Raw genomic sequence first — 21019 nt, 5'->3', positions numbered from 1 at the left:
GTCTCACTTTTTGAATCCAAGCAATGGTGAGCACAACACGGTACAAGCAAAAATACCACAACCTTAGAGATTGAAAGACCCAATACAGTGGTTCCTCCCAAAGAAGGCTTGAATAGCATTCATTCTCTCTCTGCAAGCAGCGGGGTACAAAGAGGATGACGGTAAGGTAGAGACAGACGTCTTTTAAAGTTGTTTTGAAGTCTTTACTGTTTAATTTAACTGGAGAAGGACAACTGACACTGTATTAGAGGAATTTGAAGAATCCCTAATGTTTGTTCATTTTTCTAAACTGAGAAAAATAAAATGAAAATATGGAAGGCTGATGTAAGGTTGAAGACTCAGTCTTGTCAGTTTGGGGTATTAACTGAGCCCATCTTAAGACACTAAATAATAATTAAAAAATTGAGGCCAAATGCTTGGAAAAGACAGCTTCAGGGCACAGAGTTAGCCCTTGCTTGAGGTTTAAGGAGAGAGGAGGAAGCAGATCTGTGGTATTGTGAACTGTAAATCATTATATCACAGAGAAATGCAGTTTGGGTAGAATGGGCTTCCAAGCTGACCTGACAAATGCCAGCACAGGGATGTGTACACACTGCTGTAAACAAAGTAGCGCCATGTTTAAAAAAAGATGCTGATAGCTGAGGGAAATATACCACTTGGGAAGCACATGTAGAGTGTGAGCAAAAAAAAGAGATGAGAAGATTAGCTCAGAGAGGTTCAGTAGATGATCAGTAGTTAGTATCACAGCTATAGATACGTGGATTAGCAGTCCAAAAGCAACTGGAGTGTTCATGATGTTTAAGCTGAGCACTGGTGCACGAGCTAACATGATGCCAAAACTATGGACAAGCCTGAGAGCTTACAGTGGTCATTATACATCTAGAGAGGTAGTTCAACTGCACTTTGGAAAGATACAAATTGAAGTAGTGCCCAGGGTAGGAGGGGAAGGTAATGCTTCGTGGCAATTAGGAACACGGACTTCACATGATGCTGAAAGCAAAGACATTTATTAATTATTTTAGCAGGCTTTTTATACCTTTTACACAATAGGCTGCATTTGTTCATTTAGGTTGTGAGTCCTTGCTGCTAGCTACAATATTATAATATTTTTACCTATTAGCAACATTAGTTCCTTTTGTCTTTTGTTCAAGTTCCTCTTTCTGCCCTAGGGAACTGCTCTTCCTTACTTTTCCCATGGCTTCCTTCCCACCAGGGTAACAATGTCCATTTCTTACTGTTTTCCCATATTAGAAATCCCTACAATGCTTGTTGAGTTAGAAACCATATTAAGCCACAGAGCAAAGCAGGGTTCAACATCCACTGGAGCACACTTAGATGTCTAGTGAAGAATTTGCAGATTTTTGGAAAGTGTGCTGGTTTTAACTGGGTTTTGACTGGGATAGAGTTAATTTTTTTCATAGTAACTTGAATGGGGCTCTCTTTTGGATTCATGCTGAGAAGAATGTTGATAATACAGGGATGTTTTTGTTATTGCTGAGCAGCATTTACACAGAGTCAAGGCATTTCCCACCTCTCATCCCCTGCCACCAGGGAGTGGGCTTGGGGTGCACAAGAATTTGTGAGGGGATACAACTGAGACAGCTGACCCCCACTGACCAAAGGGATATTCCATACCGCATATGGTGTCATGTTCAGCATATAAAACTGGTGGAAGAAAAAGGAAGGGATGAGGTTCGGAGTGATGGTGTTTTGTCTTCCCAAGTAACTGTTAACATGTGATGGAACCCTGCTTTCCTGCAGGTGACTGAACTCCTGACTGCTTTACCTACTAAACTGTCTTTGTCTTAACCCAGGAGTTTTTTTCACTTTTACTCTTCTGATTCTCTCCCCCATCTCACTGGAATGGAGTAAACAAGTGACTGTGTGAGGCTTAGCTGCTGGCTGGGGTTCAACCACAACTTAAGGCTTGGTGAAAGTTTCAAGAGAGACTTTTTTTTGAAAGAGTATGATTGCTACTTTTCTTTCCTTAATATATCATTGTGGCTCTAGGGCATACTGTCTGGTGGGAGATTGCTTCTCCAGGCACTTGAATGCATCTTATCATGAAGATTCAATCCCTGTAAAAGGCATTTGGATCAAGGGAAAAATGCTACTAAAATGTAACTTGGTGCTCTTTGCAGTCCTGGCGAGAGTTAGGTTGGCTAGAAGACTAGAACGAAGTTAAGCAACTGAGCAAGTCTCTGTAACAGGAATAACGCATATGGGAGAGAAATTAACATAGAAGTGCTAGGAAATGAAAGCTACTTGTCTGGGAATCCCACCTGGCAAGGAAGAGATACAAAGAATTCTTCAAGTTGTGTACTGTGGAGGGAAATTTGTGCTTAATCTGACTATCTAAATAGCCAAATTTGGGGTTCCTGTGAGAAAGTCCAATATGAAAAGAGGCCAGTCCCAATAAAGAATTTGAGACACTTGACCTCTGTCACCTTGCAAAGCTGAATCAATGCTTTTCAAATAATTTGGTTAAAAAGCTATATTGAAATCTTCTTGTTAGCTTGATTTATGAACATTGGGAATTCTGTATGATATTACTGAAAGTCATCCCTGTATTTGGTTAAGAAAGGACCACATAGAGAAATATGTTTTAAAAGTTTCTTAAACAAACCAGGTAAAATGGGTCATTACATTTCACAGCTCATCTTACACAGTGCTGATTAGTCACGACTCAGGCATAGGAGAGAGCAAACCTTCATCAGAGTCCTTGTCTCTGAGTGACTGCTGAGCAGTGCATGGTTCACAGCTGGTGTCAGTGCCTTGGTACTTTTATCGAGAGTCTTGCATCTGTTCGTACTTTTAAAATAATTTAAAAAAAGCATCTTTTATATATTTTAAATTGGAAATAAGATCAAATGATGATGTGAATCCAGATTTCATTACAGCAATATTGAGCATCCGTCCAGATCTGTCCTTAACCTACATAGGCTTGTCTGTAATAAGGCAAATTAAGATCATCTTTAAGGGAATTTCCCATCCCCATCTTACCACAGATAACCCTTAGCACCACAGATCAGAAAACTAATCAAGATGATGTTCTGTTGCAATGACTGCATATTTGGTAAATAGGAATAACTTAATGTGCACATCCTTCTTCTCAGAAACAGAGCAGCGGCTTTTACATTCTGTTCTATTTCCACACCTTGCAAACATATTCAGTATGATATGTTTTATTGGACATGTGGCACTCTTAGACCAGAACTGGGTAGTAGTTTGTATGTGTCTGTAGCTGCAAATAAACTTCGCTTCTCTTAGTCTCACCTCTGAAATCTCTGAGGTCTTGTTGTAAGAGCCCCACACTGAGCACCAAAAAGGACTGCTGTGGTTTAACCCCAGCTGTCAACTAAACACCATGCAACCACTTGCTCACACCCACCTTGCCCTGTCCCTGCCCCAGTGGGAAGAGAATCAGAAAAAAAAGGTAAACATTGTAGATTGAGATAAGAAGAGTTTAATAATTAAAAAATTTAAAATGTTATTATTATGATAATATTTGCTGTAATTAAAAGGAAAGAGAAAAATAAAACCCAAGAGAAAAAAGAGATGCATAATACAATTGCCCACCACCTGCTGACTGATGCCCGTCCCATTCATTAGCAGTGATTGACAGCTCTCAGCCAACTCTTCCCAGTTTATATAGGGAAATGTTCTATGGTATGAAATATCATACTCTGTATACAGGGTGTTCTATGGTATGAAATATCACTTTGGCAAGTTCAAGTCAGCTGACCTGGCTAGCCTCCCTCCTGGTTTTTTGTGCACCTCCTCACTGGCAAAGCATGGCAAACTGAAAAGTCCTTGATTTAGGGTAAGCACTTCTTAGCAACAACCAAAACATCAGTTTTTTATCAACATTATTCTCATACTGAATCCAAAACACAGTGCTGTGCCAGATACTAAGAAGAAAAGTAACTCTATTCCAGCCTCAACTAGGACAGGTTTCTACATCCATTTGTTCACTGGTTGGTCATGTTTCTAATAAAATGTTCATGAAAATACATGTTCTGGAAATGTAATGAGGTTTACTAGGGCTGAACTGGATTCTACCATTTGTGTTTTAGAAAGAACTTCTACACATCACTTTTGGACAAAACCCTTTTTTCTCTGAAACTGAAGTTTTAATTTGCGAGGTTTTGAAATCAGAGTCAAACCAAAGACTCCTGACAAATGAAAGACCTGTAGTAAACTAAATTCTTGTAAGACATCTTGCCAGTTCAGCCATCACTGTAACTCTGAACTTAGATTAATGCTTCCTAGCCCTCAAGTTATTGTTGTTTAGGACTTGCTGTCTGCCAATCAGGTCAGAAAATGCTTTTTATGACAATGTTCAGAAGAAGTTTTACATTGATACATTAACAAATAATATGATAGATAATTGATGGCTACCATAGAAATGGTTCTTTTAACAAAGAGACCTGGTCTGTACAGCACATGAACAAAAATGCAATTTACTGCTACGGAAAAGAGATTCCTTGACAGTTTTTGCAATGACAGTTTGAGGCAACAATGTTGGCACATTGTTGCCAGATGGAGGATTCATTTTACTGGCCACTTAATTAACAACTGGTAAATGGTTGCACCCAAATACACATATTTACATATGCAGAGTGCTTACTGTGTCACAGTGATGCTAATGGCTTAGAGAGTGAGTGTTATTAATGCGGTCTACTAATGAGAATGTCAGAATAAATTATCTTCTCTGGAACTGCAAGCCGTCTATCTGCCACCTGTATAGGAGCTCCTGAGCTTCAGCCTCTGTCTCTTGAAAGCTGTGACCCTTTTGAAAGCTGCCAAGGGAGCTGTAAAAATTTGGGTAGTTGGGGGGGGGGAAGTCCTGCTATCTCTAAAGGAGGCTAGCTGAAGGGCATGTTCCCATCCAAGTTCTATCTCATACCATGGCTATATATATGTAAGATATCTGAAAAAGCTTCTGGTAGAAATACCCACAGCTTTCAGTGGAAAAACTTCATGTATTTTACAAAGTTGTCTGTGCCTCTGGGGAAAGGAGGAGAGGTCACAGAGATGAATGGGCTCTACTCCCCAGCTGCCATAATTCATTGTCTAGTTGGTACACAACCCATAGTTTAATAATATATTAAGAATAATCTGTCATGTTTCTGTATTACCTGCCATCTGAGAATCTCAAACAAAGTTTTTTAAATTGCACCTCACTGTTCACCAGAGTGCAATGATTTGTACTTGCATGTATAACTTATGTATGGGCAACTTAAGTGGTCACAGCAAACAGTATTTCCAAGGTGCGATGGAAGAAAAAGGACTTCTGAATCCTGGCAGTACTTGTGATCTTACTTGTATTTCTGTCTGTTGGTACCACTGATCAACACTAGTGTTGAAATCCAAAAGTTAATTTGGAAAACTGAGTGAGATGATGGCAGCAAACTGCTTTATGGAAGGCAATCCAAAAAGGAGTGTTAAATTATTCACTTAAGTAATAGCCAGGTGTAAAAATGCAGGGTAAGAAACAGCTGGCAATGCAAAATGGTCATAAAATAATCATTAGTTAACAGTATCATAGTGTTCTTTAAGTAACTCAAATGCAATTCTGGAGTGTGTCAGCCTTGAAATGAGAAGCTCTTCTTGCATAGGAAGGACCAGGGCTATTATGCACAATTTTGAGCATTATTGTAAGATTGTCTATGGGCCAGTCCATGAAGGCTCATCAGAGAATAGAGAGAATGGTTTGAGGGCTACAAAGTTTGGTCAAAAAGGAAAGATAAGACAAACAGGTTCTGTAGTAAAGAAGACTATGGAGAGTCTTCAGATATAAAGATTGCCTGAAAGACAAAGGGAAAAAGATTATTTTACTTATTCATGGTGCGTTAGGTGGAAATAATGGACTTAAACTGCAGATAATTGGATTAGCTGTTAGGAAAATATATTTACAGTAAGGATAATGAATCGAGTAATAAATTTCCAGAAGAGGGTATTTCCCTCTGCCTCTGATTAGACACACATCTACCAGGTATAGCTGCAGTAGAAATGAGAAGCTGGACACAATGATTCTGGATGTGCTGTCCAGGCCTGTGATGGTTCTCCTATCTCATATTTAAAGCCTGTTTAAAACTTGCTTCTGTCTTGCTACTTCCATCATTATAGTAGCTGAGGATAATCTGAGGTGCTGCCTTTGCTTTTCTGTTCAATTCAGCAAACTGATGGGCAGGACAAACACATTTCCATGTGGTGATGTCAGGCTAAAATAATCCTATTCACTCCTGTCTCACAGCCCTTTATTTGCCTGGCCGCAACTTTGTGTTACTCACACTCCTCCAGCTCTGGCCATTACCTACTGATGTTCTTTATTGCTGAAATGTGTATGATGCCCAGGACTCTTATGAAGGGCCTGGAACTATTCTTTTCACTTCATGATTGCCTTTCTTTTACAGCTAATACTGCAGCATATTTTGCCAAAGATGTTTGTCCTATGAAGTTGTTCAAGTAATGTTGGATGTGGAAAGGACTATTTCTAGCATAAAAAGAACTTTCAAGAGGCTAGGTTTTTTCCTAGGACGCAGCAATCTTTTCTCAGTATCTGCACAGCACAATCCTACTACAGTTTTGTCACATTAAAAATAATATTGTGATTTCTAAACTGTGTTTTGAGTTACTTTAACATTTGTCTACATTTTGAAGTTTTCCAATTAAAAATAAATAAATTAATGCAGCATTAATTTTACAAAGAAGAGGGACTTAATATGCTGGGACATCACTGTAGCCTAGCAATTATACTATTATATTTTTACTTATCTAGTTTTAAATGTTTCAAAATTATAAGGGAATTATAGTTATTACTGATATGGCAAATAACATCTTTTGTCAGTATCACTCTGATAACATTTATTTGAAGTTAATTTAGGATTTTGTTAATGAACAAGTTCATTTGTAATGCTGAGTTCTACGGGAGGTCTGGTACCTGGTAAGCAAAGAAGACAATTTTGGAACTAAAACTGTGGGGCGGATTGCTTGCTTCTGTCCTGAATTTAGAGTTGTTGATATTTTGAAATAAAATAAATGCCTTCTCTTTGTAAACAGATTTCAGTTTCCTATAAAAATAAGTTAGTTTGGAGGTATCTCTGATAGATTCTCCCTTCTTATTGTCTTTTAAGTATGTTTAAACCTTACTTCTGTGCTCTGTCACCATCCTTGCAATACTTGAGGAAAATCTATAATGTGTTTTTCACTGTTCAACTCTGTGAATTGTGTCCTCCTCATTCTGCTTGATCCCAACAGTTTGTTTTTATCTTCCATTGCATCCTGTCTGCAGGCTTCCTGGGGAACTTTTCTTCTCGGTCATGGTCTTACTGTGCTAACTGATTGTGAATTGAGAAACTCACTTGATACAAAAGCAAAAAATGAAATCACAATTAAGCATGTATTTACTACAGATTCTAATTATTTTCCCCTTTGTTTATATTTTTGTGCAGATTGTTTCTCAGAGGAAACTCTCCAAGTCCTTACTCAAACATGGCAACACAGCAGGAAAGTCGTCTATAACAGTAAGTCAATCTTAAATACACTCTTGTTTTCCTGTTATTTAGAAACATCTAACGTGACTAATTCTTCCCTAAAAGCATCCTGCTAAGTCACCAGAACAGCCCTTGATTGAGAAATGTATTTCAGTTGTTTATTTGATTACTTGTACTGTTTCTGATAAATGTTTGATGTAAGAAAATGGCAACAAATAATGTATGATTTGTACAAAAGCTACAATATTTACTACTACTACTACCACTTTTAAGGTACTTGGATGACAGCAGGAAACTTGTGCTGCTTGAATACTTGTAGTTGAAGGACTAGAACATTCAGAAATTCATTTGACCTGCTTTGACACATAAAGGAGCTTAATGTTTATTTTCCCTTGGACTTTTTCCAGGTTCTTAAAAAAAAAAGGGTGGGAAAAAATAAAAAAAAACAAACTCAGAAAGTACATACATGCACCCAGCAACTTCCAGAGTTTGATGAGACTAGTTTTAGCTGTGCAACTATGGGCTGTATTGTTATACCTCTATGTGTATCTTGAAATCTGCAAATCAGTGTATTACCTCTATTTCATCCTTCTCTGTGCTAGCTTGTTTGGGAGATCAGTCTTGTCTGCACTGAACCTTGCATGCTTGTGACATTTGCAGCTCTGCATTAAGACAAAAGCTATAATAAAATATTCTGCTTTGGAGATCTGTTTCCTCTTGGGGTTGAGAAGTATTTTTTTCCTTGATGTGCAGTAAGCCAGATGGGTTTCCTTTGGCTTGAGTGCTTGGATTTTTTTTCTGCCTTGGGCCACAGAAGAGACAGAAGACTGTGAGAAATTATGCTTTCAGAGAGCCCAGGAGGTTTTATTTCTTAGATATCTTCCTTGGTGCTTGGCTGCAAATGGATTTGCTTAAATGCATACAGTAAACTCATTTTTGGTCTGAGGTTGGAAAGGAATTCCCTGCTCCTCTGGCTGAATAGAACCAGGAGAGAGTTTTGCTCCCTAAATAACTTAGTGTAGTTTGGCTGCTGGGTCGTATCTGGGCATACTTAATCTCATCCATCCCTGTGGTGGTCTGGACTCTGCTCCTGTTCTTTAAGGAACACAAAGAAGTTTAGTTTTGTGAAAACACAAATGCTCTAGTACAACTAAATCATTAGGCTTGTTAGTGGAGTGTTCTGGCAAAAATTAAATCACTGTGATAAACAGAAGATGAGAGAAAATAGTCCCTGCTGGCCTAACACTGGATGATAACCATGAAATATGGGACCTTGGCTTCTCACCAGCAGTACTAAAGAGAAAGTTGACTTCACTCAAATGGGAGAAACTGAACACAGACAAAAAAATATCGTGTGAAAACTTTGGTGTCTCAACAGAATAAGTAAAACCAGATTATTTATCATTATTTCTAGACATGGGGACATACCATCAAGCATGAAAGTTACACATACTAATTTCCTAACTTGTTCAGTGTACTGAATTGTGAGTTTTTCATAGGATTTTGAAAGGTCCTGTCTTGGCATATTTTACTGAAATTTTATTAGCCCTTTGACTGTGTAATGTTTCATCCACACAATTTTATAATACGGCTGTGGGATGCAAAAGAACATAGTTCAGCTTCTGCAGTTAGAAGTATGTCAAATCAAACTTCATAAGAGCAGGTTCATTATTTTCAGTTAAAAGTATTTGTGAAATTTGGTGTACAAATCCCACAGAACTGTTGATCCTATACAGCTTAACCATATCTTTTAAATCATCAGACTACATGGAAGTGAAATGTGTCAAACTCTACGGGCCAAATTTCCAGCAAGCTCAAGTTTGCCTGGAAGAGGCTGCATGTAAATATTTTGCATGGAGAAGCACCACAGCTCACTGCTGTGAGGTGTCCCAGCCAGAATAGTCTCAACTCAGAGAATTTTACTTAATTTAATTTTTTGCCAATCAGTGTAAACTTCTACTGATTCGGGTACTGAGAAACAAATAAGAAAAAAAAAAAAACTCTTAGGGAAAATACCTTTCCTTCCCCTTCCTTGTGATCAACTTTAGACACCTTTCCTGCCCCCTCATAGTCTCCATTCCCTTTGCCTTCATTGCATGTCCCTTTGGTGAGGAGACAGGTGGCACAGGTCAGGATCAGAAAACAGTGATTTTTTTTTTTGCTGCTCTTTGTTTTTCACTCATTTTCTCAGCTCTACTCTGAGACAGACAGAGCCTGGCTGGGGACCTGACATGGCTGCCAAGTGCGTGGCCATGGACATGAAACACGCAGAAAATTGGTTTTTTTGGAGATTTAATCTCTGTGGAGAATATTCACAATAGGGAAAAGGTTTTATAGCTGTCAAATAGAATATAATGTAGTCTGTATCAAAGAACATTTTTCAGTGAAGTATCCTAGGTTTGCTTAATACATTCTCTCCCCCGAAGCTTTTTAATGTCTTACTCAGGAAGGCTGTTTTGGTTGGTTATGTTTTGGTTTGGTTTGGTTTTTAACGTTGCACAGCACAGTGACTGGCATCATTATCAGCATAGCTTACACCGTCTGAAAGAATCACACTATAATATTTTAGTATTACTTTCTTCTGACTCACTCTACAGTAAATGGTTTTGCCAATGTAGTTATTGCAGAAAAACTACACCAGAACTCTCCTACTGTAGATGTGGCTTTCATGGCAACTGAGGACAAGTAACTTCACTCCTTTTCCCATTTAGCTTGCCAAATGATGCTGAAGCATCATAAAAACAGGTGGGCTTTAGACCCATATAATACAAGTCTTGTATAGCATTTTTGTCCCCTTGGACACTGTGAGACTGTTGTCCAATCTGAGAAGTACTTGGTCAGAGAAAAGGGATCCCTGATAGATGTTCATGTCTCTCCATTGACAAGTGATTGAGAAGGCATAGTCGCATGACACAGAGTGATTCAGGTTTGTGGGCTTAACAAGGTGACATCCATCAGCTGAGGGTGGGATTCACTGAATGCCTTCAGCCCTTCCTGATGACAAAGAGAAACATATTAACTTGTACCACACTTCAGTTTCCTAAATGGGGTCTACAGTCTTCACACTGAAAAATGGCATCATTCTCCCCTTTCATTACACTATGCAAAGCTCAAATGTAGCTTTCCATTTAGGTGATCGCTGAGGAATTGTCTGGCAATGATGACTACGTTGAACTTTCATTCAGTGCGCGGAAATTGGATGACAAGGTAAGCTGCTTGATATTAACCTTACCAAAAGAAATAAGAATGCCTGCAAATACAATTTGATGAGATTTTCCCGGACAGATATTCTTGGCCTTATGTTATTAAACACATCAGGGTTTTCAGATGAATGTTCACAATGAGGCTTTCCTCAAGTTGCAAAGTAATTAAAAAAAACCAAACTCAAGGGAATCTAATTAAAACCAAGACAAGTTAATTACACTACAACCAAGACAGTTTAATTATGTAAAATGCCACAGATCAGAAGTGCTTAGAGAAGTGAACTTTCTGTAAGTAGACTAAGATGATATCGTTGAAGTGTCCTAAAATAAAGCTAGAAAACTTCATAACAGCAGTGTCATGATAGACATTTTGTTCAACAAAATGTAGCTTGAATATGAGAAATAGATTCTTGCGTATCTGTTAAAAAATTTGCCCCTCTCCACTAAGAAAACTCTCCACTGACTCAAACATGACTCAGGATTTTAATGAGTACCTCTTTCTGAAAATTTTTTGTTGTTTAGCAATTTATTAATAATAAGCGTGTCAAGCAACTTACAGCCCAAGAAATCCAGATGACTGCTTGTAAGCTACGCTCTGTTATTTCAGTGTAATAGCAGACATACGATTATTTGAGGTATGTAGTCCCTTCTATATATGAAGGTGCTTCTAACTGGAAGCATATGGTAACACTGTACAAAGGTTTCGGATTGTGATGCTCCAACTGTGTTCTTGTAAACATTTGACATGTGAGTACCTTAAAATCAAATCAGTGAGACTACTTTTGGATACATAAATCAGATTTTCAAGGTCAGGTTGTAATTTACGAAAAATATTTTTGGTTTATAGCACCGGAAAATCTCAGGCAAGCAGAAGGTACACAGAAAGATTGATAGCACTGAAATTTATTTAGAACATACAGGTAAATAACTTTACTGTGTTCAGGATCATTAGCAATCATAAATGATCAGGACCTGATTTTGCTTCTCATCTGAAGAAGAATTACCTTCTTCTTTCAGACTTGCTGGAGTCTTACTGGATTTGAACTGCGTGGTTTATTTAGGTGTCAAAATGTAGATTTAACAACCTCTCTTTAGATAGACATCTCTAGAGGTGATTTCCAAACTTGTACTCAAGTTTCTTACTGTTCCACATGCTGTCACATCTAGAAAAAGGAGAGGACATAACATAAGACTCCACTTGGCCATTGCTTTTCCACTAATGTAAAATGTAATCTGCTCTAAATATTATGATTGCTTATGGGTCTTGTTGGTATAAATTAAAAGTATACTGCCAGAATGCAATTCTGAGCTGGGTCAGTGTTGTTTGAGCAACAGCTTTAGGGAGTGGTTAAAACACTTTATGGGGATAAGTTGAGAAGGATCAATATTGCAACAATATTGTCGTTCTTGCGATTTTAACATGTCCAGTAAAGGTGGGCTTCATCCAATAGCAATTCCTGGATGTTGCAGGGTACAACTCAAGCAATGACACATTGTGTATTATCTGAATCAGAACTCCTGTCTTCAACTGATGAAAATCACTGGAAGCCTATTGCAGTTGAAAGTCTTCAATTTCCTCCAGCTAGAGATGTAGATCTAAACCTGGGTGAACATTGGCTCACCTCTTCTATAAGAAAGCTTTTGGTATGGCTTATAATGAACTTTGAAATCAGGAGATGCAAGACACTATTAGTAATTATTGTTATTAAGGCTTGAAATTGCTTAAATTGCATAGTTCAGCCAGTGTTGAAAAAGAACGATTGCTCCAATGTCTCATAAAGGTAAAAAAACCCCCAAACTAAAACAAAAATCAAAGAATTGAGAAGAGCCCATTTTATAAAATACTAAGCATGGTTTTGCATGCTTCTCCCTACTCATAGAAGTGAACACCTGAGTAGAGATGTAATGTCAGAGAAACAGCCTGAGGGCTGAAAATGGCCTTGGATTCTCCCGAAAGACAGAGGAAGCCTCTGAAGTCATTCATGCTCTGTTACAAGGTCACTTTTGTAAGCCGTGGGGTTCCTGCACTGGTAGATATGGGAGTGGCAGAAGACAAGTAGAATCCTAATGTCCTACAACTTGTGGATAAAGGAAGGGTTGGGGAGATGTTGTGTATGTTCTTTCAGGATAAAAAAAAAATAGATTCTTTCTGTCCGTCACCATCATTGGTATATTGAATGGACAGGAATTTCCTTCCTTCATCCTTTAAAGGAGTGCTCCTTGAAAGAGGATCTAGACTGTGGTCCTTAAATGTATACATTTCCTTCACTAAGGAAAAATATGTGAACAACAATTGTTGGTTTTTTTAAGATTTAACAAAATTCGTTGGTATAATTTAACAGGCAGGATATGTTTGTTGAGGGTCTTTTACTCTTTCCACTTAAAATTGCAAGAATCTTAGAGAAGCTACAAAACAAGTAAAGCTTGCTCATTTTTTCCTGGAGAGGTGGCTAAAACGTTCAGTGAAAAATTATTGGAAAGTGACAGGTATGAAACTTTCCTTTAGTTAACTGACTTTGCAGAGATAAAGGTTATATTTTTTATTGCAGTGCTTGTTTGGGAGGTATAACTGCATTTTCATGTTTTATTGAAGCCCTGTCAGCTCAGATGGCACATCTTTGTTTCAAGAGTTCCACTGAGAACACTTCACAGTGGAACAATAACTTTTGGGAAGGTTCTATTGCATTAATAGCTGTGTCACAATTACCATAACAAGCAGCTATGTTTTTTATGATAGCTATAATAAATTATGAGCACTGAGGCAGGCAAACTGCTAGTCTGTGAGAGACAGTTATTGTTTGGGAAAGATTCCCCAGCAAATGTCTGCAAAATACAAGCTAATATTGCTTTTTTATATAGTTCCCCAGTATTAAAATACTCAAAAAAGTCCTCAAATGCCCTGTCTTGCTGCTGAAGAATTTTCAAAATTTTAGTCTTTTGGCTATTTCAGCCCTTTTTTGAGGGACCATTGCCTTAATCCCCAAACCTGAATTCTAAAAAGTGTCATGCTCTGAAAATTAATCTCTAAAAGATGTATCAAACTAGGTGCTTAGGAACAGAGGTAGATAAAATTTTAAAGGTTAAGCCATGTACATGTGTTATTACTGTGTGACTGCTGCACATACTGAAAGAACAACATGCATTATACCAATAGCAAATGAATTATATTAATCATTTATATATTATTAAAATAGCACAACATTATATTGCTGCTATTCTCATTTCAGAGGATATTCTTTTGAGATAATGCAAAGCTGTTAGATGCAGCATAATAATCAAAAAGCTTTGAAAATGTTAATAGCTATGAAAGCAAATGTTTCTTCAGCTTGTCATTTTTTACTTACCACAAAGCATCTTCAATATACAAGGATTTTTTATTTGTACCTTAATTCTGAAAGGAATTAGGCTTTGTTTCTGCATTAAAGGGGGAATGATATAACCATTCATCCAGCATTAAAATCTTTCCCTTTATGTGGTATTATCTTGATAGTTAAAACCAGATATTAAAAATTACTTCCCTTGTACTCATTTACTGTTTCAGCTTTATGATACTCAGCTGGGAAAGATACTGTATTTTGAGTCTTATATGAAATCTTGGTTTCCTTTCTGAATTCTTCTGCACTCCATGGTGCATTCTTTGGATGTATCATTTTGAGGTGTTTTCTTTTGAATAACTTATCAAATTCATGTTTGATAAAAAAGCTGCTAATATTAAGCTTTTACTCAGCTTCAGTCAGTATACCTATGTGTGTGAAGAGACAGCTCAATCTTTTTTAACCCAGTGGACTCTAGATTTTAGTGTCACTGTGATTTAACCAGCATCCTCCCTCTCTGCTTCTTCTCCTTGCTATGCACTGGTAATCTGGCAGTAAACCCTGTATATACTAGCAGTTTCAAGTGCTGAGTGGAGTCCAGATACTAAATCTGTATCAGGGCCTTGAGGCAAACCCTGGAGTTACAGACTTTGTTGGTTTTTCCACTGGTTTTACATACTTTAACATAAAATGTCCTGCTTACCGTGTAATTGGAACAAATAGGTAAAAATACAGCTTTGTTGTTTCCTGCTCCCCACGATAAGATTTAACAAATGCATATTCACATGCTTTGCATCAGTTCCTGAACATGCCGTTAACTTTTCTCTAGGCGGTAAAGAAACAGACCATTGACAGAACAGCACTCTGAACACATTATGTCATTTTTAGGACATGACAAGACTTTAGGTTGTTTGAGCCTTGCCCAAGGCTTCCTGGTCCCTAGGGACTTACTTCCTTCTCCAGACATTCAAATTCAGGTGTCTCTTTTCAAAGCCCTGATTTGTTTGTTTGTTTTGTAGTTGTAGAATTGTAAAAATGCCCTAAAGCTAAATTTGACCAAAGTGGTGTGCCCAGACTTTGGCTAGCATCTTATCCAAAGCTCTTCCCATCCCAATGGCTATCCAGCCAGTAAAAAATAAGTGTGGTGGACATTTATGATGAGAAATTTGTGGAACTATATGTATTACAATAATTTTTACGCTACCACCATTATAGAAACACTTGGAGAGCAAACAGAATTTCTCACTTACCCAAGTTGACCTGGAGGTCTGTGGTTTTAGATATGGCCTACAGAGAAGAATAATATTCTTATGCACAAGTTAATCATGTGCTCTTTTGAAGAGGAAAATGAAGAAAGAACTCGAAACTACAGGAAATGGGCTTAGTCCATTTAAATCCTGCTCCTTCAGCATTGCACAGTTAGAAATTTGAAGCTTCCCCCTCCAGCTGTGGAGGGTTAACACCCAGCCACTCTTCTGCCTCTGCAACCAGCATGTCCAGAATAAATGAGATGTTGAAACAGAAGTGTCTCTGGCCAAACTGCAGCAGCGCATAGAGAGCGACTTAATTTAGGTTTTTGTAAGACAGTTCAGGATTGTTAGCTGAATGCAAGACTCGGGGAAGGTGTTCTGCAGTGCAGTGGGTATATGAGTACGAACCTCAGTTTTCTGTCACAGATTTGCTTGTACTTAGAGATATCAAGTTATTTTCTGCATTCCCCCTCTCTGTTTGTTGTCTTAGCACGGACTATGTTATCACATCCTAAAGAGGTCTTGCTTCTCTAACCATCTCTATCCGTCTTGACAGTTGGTAGCACACAATGTCTTGGCCAATTAACTTATGTTTTGAGAGGGTGGGTGAATAGTGTGAAATACAACCCCACTGTAGAATAAGCTTCAAAGTTCAATACATCATAAAACTGACATTAAAAGACCAAACAGGTATGAAGACAGAAAGAAACAAGCTACGTGGATGAAGGGGCTAAAGCTCAGGAATCTGGACTAGGCGTAAGAAGGGAAAAGGACATTTTACCGTTCTGCATGCTGTGATTAAATAGTCAAACTGGGTACAACAACAGTGCCACAGGAATCCTTGTGGACAAAGACAAGAATGAAATATTGCTGAGAGACACCAAGAGGTCTCTCTAAAACTATGCTGGCTCTTCTTTGTCATTCGCAGTCAGGGAAGCACCAGTGTGTTGTGCCTGGAAAAGTTCGAAGAAAAAGAATCCTCAAGAGTAACCTGTCCTATATTTTATTTTAGGATTTTTTCAGCAAATCTGATCCTTTCCTGGAGATTTTTCGTGTGAATGATGATGCAACCCAGCAACTTGTTCATAGAACTGAGGTAAGGGACGGAGTTGGATTTACTTTCCGGAGGAATAGTTTTTGCCTCCCGTATCACAAGTGGTATTGCGAACACTCACATTTAAAAACACTTCCTCGTGTTACACTCTAGAGTAATTATTAACTGATGGGTATCAGGTCTTGACATATGTATCTTACAATAAAGGCAGAAGATACTGAAACCAAAGGTCCAAATTTAATTAAATTGGCAGATACTCTGTTTGAAGATCCATAGTTATAGATATGATATTTAGCCAAAATCGTGCTACAGATAGTATCATATTTTCCCACTAATACTATGTTGCATCTTCTCCACCTCCTCCCAGGGTGCTGGTGCTAAAGACATTTGTAATCTGAGTGCTTTACATTTGTTTCTTGTGTCCCAGTGACATTACTGCTTCCATGCTAATGACTGGCATTATCTTAAAAAGCAGCATTTAGATGTACAGGTTGGAGCTGTGGTGGGTATTTGGGTTTATAAGCCTGTTACGGATTCCATAAAGTCTTTCTAGCCAGGCAAACCATGTGCCTGTAAATTGATGTTGCCCATCCCTATTGCCTACTCCTGAATCTCTTCCATGACTTCCAGTTCAGTTCTACAACCTGTCCCTTGTGAGTTACACTCTCACTGAGGCATGGCAGTCTGGAGCAATTTCTTCAGCATGATCTACATGTGATATATGTGGGGAAATATGGGTCTATTTCCCACCTGTGCTCCTTTTGGGGGCTTACCAGAGGAGTGTTTCAAACTGCGAGTTGCTCAAGGACACATATTCCATGCATGTTGTTCTGAAAACTCCAGCTGAGCTCTGCTTTCTTTCTCTTTCTGATTAACATATTGTATTGAAAATTGTGGCTCTTGTTAGCATTTGTTTTGGAGATGTAGAAATGTTGATGGTTCCCTTTCTTATTTTCACTCACAGGTTGTGATGAATAACTTAAATCCAGCGTGGAAGACCTTCAAAGTGTCTGTAAATTCTCTGTGCAGTGGAGACCAGGACCGCAGGCTAAAGGTCAGAAGTCATTCCTACCTTTTTAATAGTTTTACTCACAGAAAATGAAAGTTTGTCTCCCTTTTTCAAGTGTAGATTGCTATTCTGCACTTCCCTCTTCTTTGATGGAAAAGATGATCACATAGCTGATTACCACATTATGATTACCATAATCAAATTAAGGATGCAGAGAAGTGGTAATCCACTGTAATCAACAGATTATGCTCTTTGCAGCTAGACAAAAATAAAATGCTGGTGTGGATATGTTACAATGCATGCCACAGATCAGTGGAAAGGATAAAAGGAATCTTATGAATGCTTGAATTGTGATTTATAACTTCACAAAATTAACCCTGTTATTATGGAACAACAGTGGTATTGACACAGTGCTTGTATGTATATGTTTGTATGGTATTGGGGATGCACAAGGAAGACGCAGATATAAATGTTTAACTGTATAAATTGTTTGTGTTCCCTGTTGCCCTGTGGCACTGTTGGGCAAACAAGATGGGTTCAAGGGAAAAAGAAGTACCAAAAGAGTGAGGAAGCTTGAGAGAACAATGAAAGATGTAGCAAGGAGAAGTGAAGGATGAAGTAGATGAAATACAGGATACTTAGGAGGCCAGAACAATGTGTTTGTGACACATGCCTGAGATGTGTGAAGGAAGCTCAACATCTCAGGTGGCACAGGAAAGCAGTTGTAAAAGATCTTCCCATCTACCACTTAGCTGGTAAATGGCCAAAACCAGTTCTGTTTGGCATATTCAGTGGGATTGGAATAGAGTTGTAGGAGATGAAATAGAGAATGAGCTGTACAGAAAGAACAGCCTCCATTTTAAAATGTAAGCAAAATTAACAATATTGGCTGAAGAGGATTTCTAATGCAAATGAAGAAATGTAGAGGAGTTATTTATTGTAGTATGTGTAGGATGACAGTAATGTGAAGTCTTAGGATAAGGACTTTATCATCTTGGGAGTTTGCAATTTTATAAATTTCCTGGGTAGATTAAATAGCTATATATTAGTTGCCTGAAACACAGAAGATAAGCACATAACTCGGTGTTGTGTAAGCAATATAGACCTCTAGGAAAGGAGAAGAGGGTGAAAAAGAGCAGCTACCATCCAAGGGTAGTAATATGACTGACTCAAAGGACAGTGAAGGCCAAGGAGCACTGCCGTGGCTGGCACCTCCATTGGCACCTCTGATGCCTGGGCTGCTACTTCACGACAAAATGGAAGCACTGGAAAAAGCAGAGATGGTACGTATTTGGACTATGTGTTCACATCACAGCTCAGGCAGGGCTGAGAGCTGAGATTTTGTGTTTGAATGGAGTGAGCTGTGAAAGGCTTGGAAAGGGACAGTGAGCAGTTCTTTGATGTATGAGAGAAGGGCAGGCCATATAGGCAGGTGGGACATATAGGCAGAGGTGACATGGTTAAAGCTTGTGGGAGTGCAGCAACTGCTGCAGCATTCTGAAAGGTGAAAGGGAGGTGTAGGGGGCAATGCTGAAGAACGCGGTATATTCAAAATATGAAATGCTGAGAGGCTGAAGAAGAGATGTAATGTGACAGATTACCTGTGTTATGCAGCCACTCTGAGGGTGCATTTTACACAACCAGATGCAGAAGGTGGTAACCTGTCTCTTCCTTGTCACAAGGTCCCAAATCACCTAGTCCAGCTTATATCTGACAGTCACTTGGAGCAGTCAGTTGTGCCTGGCATTACAGGCTTCTTGAGGTAGCTTAAATTTAAATGAGTAGCATCCCATAGTAATGTGACTATATAGGTTTGAGACAAGAATTGGATCAGAATTCTGCCACTAAAATGAAAAGCAGAATTAGCTAAGCACTGCCTTCACCACATTGTGTACATGTGGCCTTTAAATCACTTAGATGAGAAAACCTAAGAGAAGCAAACAAAGTGTGAAGTTTAGGATATCAGAGCAAGTGGCAAGTCCATAAGGGTAGAGGAATGTCATTCTGCAGTGAGAGACATGCTTTAATCTCTTCAAAGCTGAGGTGAGAAGGTATGAGAAAGGCTGAGATTTTAGCTTGGATAGAAGAAGGTGGATCTGGGAATAAAGGTGGTCTTTGAGCTATGAGCAGAGAGATAGTAATCAAAATTTTTTGCAGATGATACTTCAAAAGAGAGGCTGAAAAGGGAGAAGTGAAGAGGAACAAGAATAGTCCTTTAGGACTGCCTGTAGACAAGATGAGGGGAAAGTCAATGAAAGTATGGCTAAAGAAGAAAACCAGGGCAAGATGGATCTTACGAACATATTCACAGTTTTCAAGATAGTTTTTTTTTCTTTTTGAGAGAATACATGTTTTTATTTGTGTATGCAAATGTTTGTAGGCCCTGATTTAGATATCTGACTATTTGCCTGAGGCTGCAGTTCAGTCATTTGCAGAAAAGCTAAAAGTACTAAGATTTGCACCAGATCATTCATGAGTGCAGGAATATTTTAATGGTAATTATGGCTGTAAAATAAGAAAAAATCATGACACTTATTTCAAATTCAGGCCCTTTATAACTTTTAGTGGGTGTAAGATAGGTCTGTTATGGTAGAGCAGCCCCCAAAATCACTTGTATTTGACAGATAACATATAGCACTTGTCAGATGATTATTTGCTTCTTTTCTGTATGGTCTATAACCTAGAAGTTTGATGGCAGTGAGGACAGAAGAGTGGAAATTATAAGAATTAGAGAGATGAAGTGTCTGTGACTGGTATAGCACTGTATGAATATTTATATTTTAATTTACATTGACTAAGCAGTCCACTCTTCACACAACCATATTTTGGAACATTTGACTTTAGTTGCTTTGTTTCACTTCATAAAGTATATAGCAATATGTTTCTGCTAAGTGTTGGAAGAATTCCCTGTGTCATATTTAATGTGGGGGAGATTTAGTGTATTCCAGCTGCCTTGCTGAGCATCAGCTTCTTGCCAAGATTGCTTGATCACTGTGAGCAGTAATTACATAAGGCTGGGTAGTTTTGTATCTATACCTGCTGTTAGTTTTTCACGCGCTCTGGAAAGCATAATCTAAATTAAGGCTTAAAGAGGCATCAGCAATGCTTGGAGAGAAATATCAACTTGTGGAAATTCTGCAAGACTTCTTAACAACTGCAGACACACTACAACTGTCACTGCCTTTGGCTTCCCTCTATAGGCTATATGTAGCACTGAAGTCTTGGCCTTTCATCTCTACCACTGAAATCACATGGGTATGGAGATTAGGGGTCAGATTTGTGTTATGAGGAATGGGGATTAATGGAAGAAGTACACTAAAACAATACAGATCAACTTACAGAAGTTTGATCTTCATTAGTCTTGTACCCAAAGCAGTCTTTACACTGTCTGGGCATTTGAAACTTTCTGGTTTAAATATCTGTTTAGAAAGATAAGATAAATAAGGTCACTAAAATCAAAGCAGCCAGTAATTAGGGTCTGCCTCAGAAGTCTTTTGCTGGCATCCTTTACAGAGTCTGTTAATTCAAATTCCTTATGGACTTTTAAAAAAACCCTAATTTTGCTTTATTTATCTGTGGTGCAGAGAACAGTGAGTATTTTATTACTCTCAGGACGCCTTGTAAAACATTATTGCTATTATTGCTGCTCTAGGTTTTATTATAAATAGGATACATTAGATTTATGAACCT

At 38.3% G+C, this 21019-nt stretch overlaps 1 protein-coding gene across 2 annotated transcripts in view; it reads left to right on the top strand.

Moving 5' to 3' along the window:
• Window positions 1–21019, top strand: part of CPNE4 (copine 4) — a 232144-nt gene that overhangs the window by 124055 nt on the left and 87070 nt on the right. For both annotated transcript variants that reach the window (XM_027675534.1, XM_027675533.1), the window contains exons 4-7: window positions 7458–7529; window positions 10632–10706; window positions 16279–16362; window positions 17285–17374. In XM_027675534.1, the coding sequence (XP_027531335.1) occupies window positions 7458–7529; window positions 10632–10706; window positions 16279–16362; window positions 17285–17374 (321 nt within the window). The remainder of the gene's footprint in view (window positions 1–7457; window positions 7530–10631; window positions 10707–16278; window positions 16363–17284; window positions 17375–21019) is intronic.

This window comes from Neopelma chrysocephalum, unplaced genomic scaffold, assembly GCF_003984885.1.
Source record: "Neopelma chrysocephalum unplaced genomic scaffold, ASM398488v2 Primary Assembly neopelma1_26, whole genome shotgun sequence".
Taxonomy (NCBI): Eukaryota; Metazoa; Chordata; class Aves; order Passeriformes; family Pipridae; genus Neopelma; species Neopelma chrysocephalum.
This window is presented reverse-complemented; position numbering and strand designations above follow the sequence as displayed.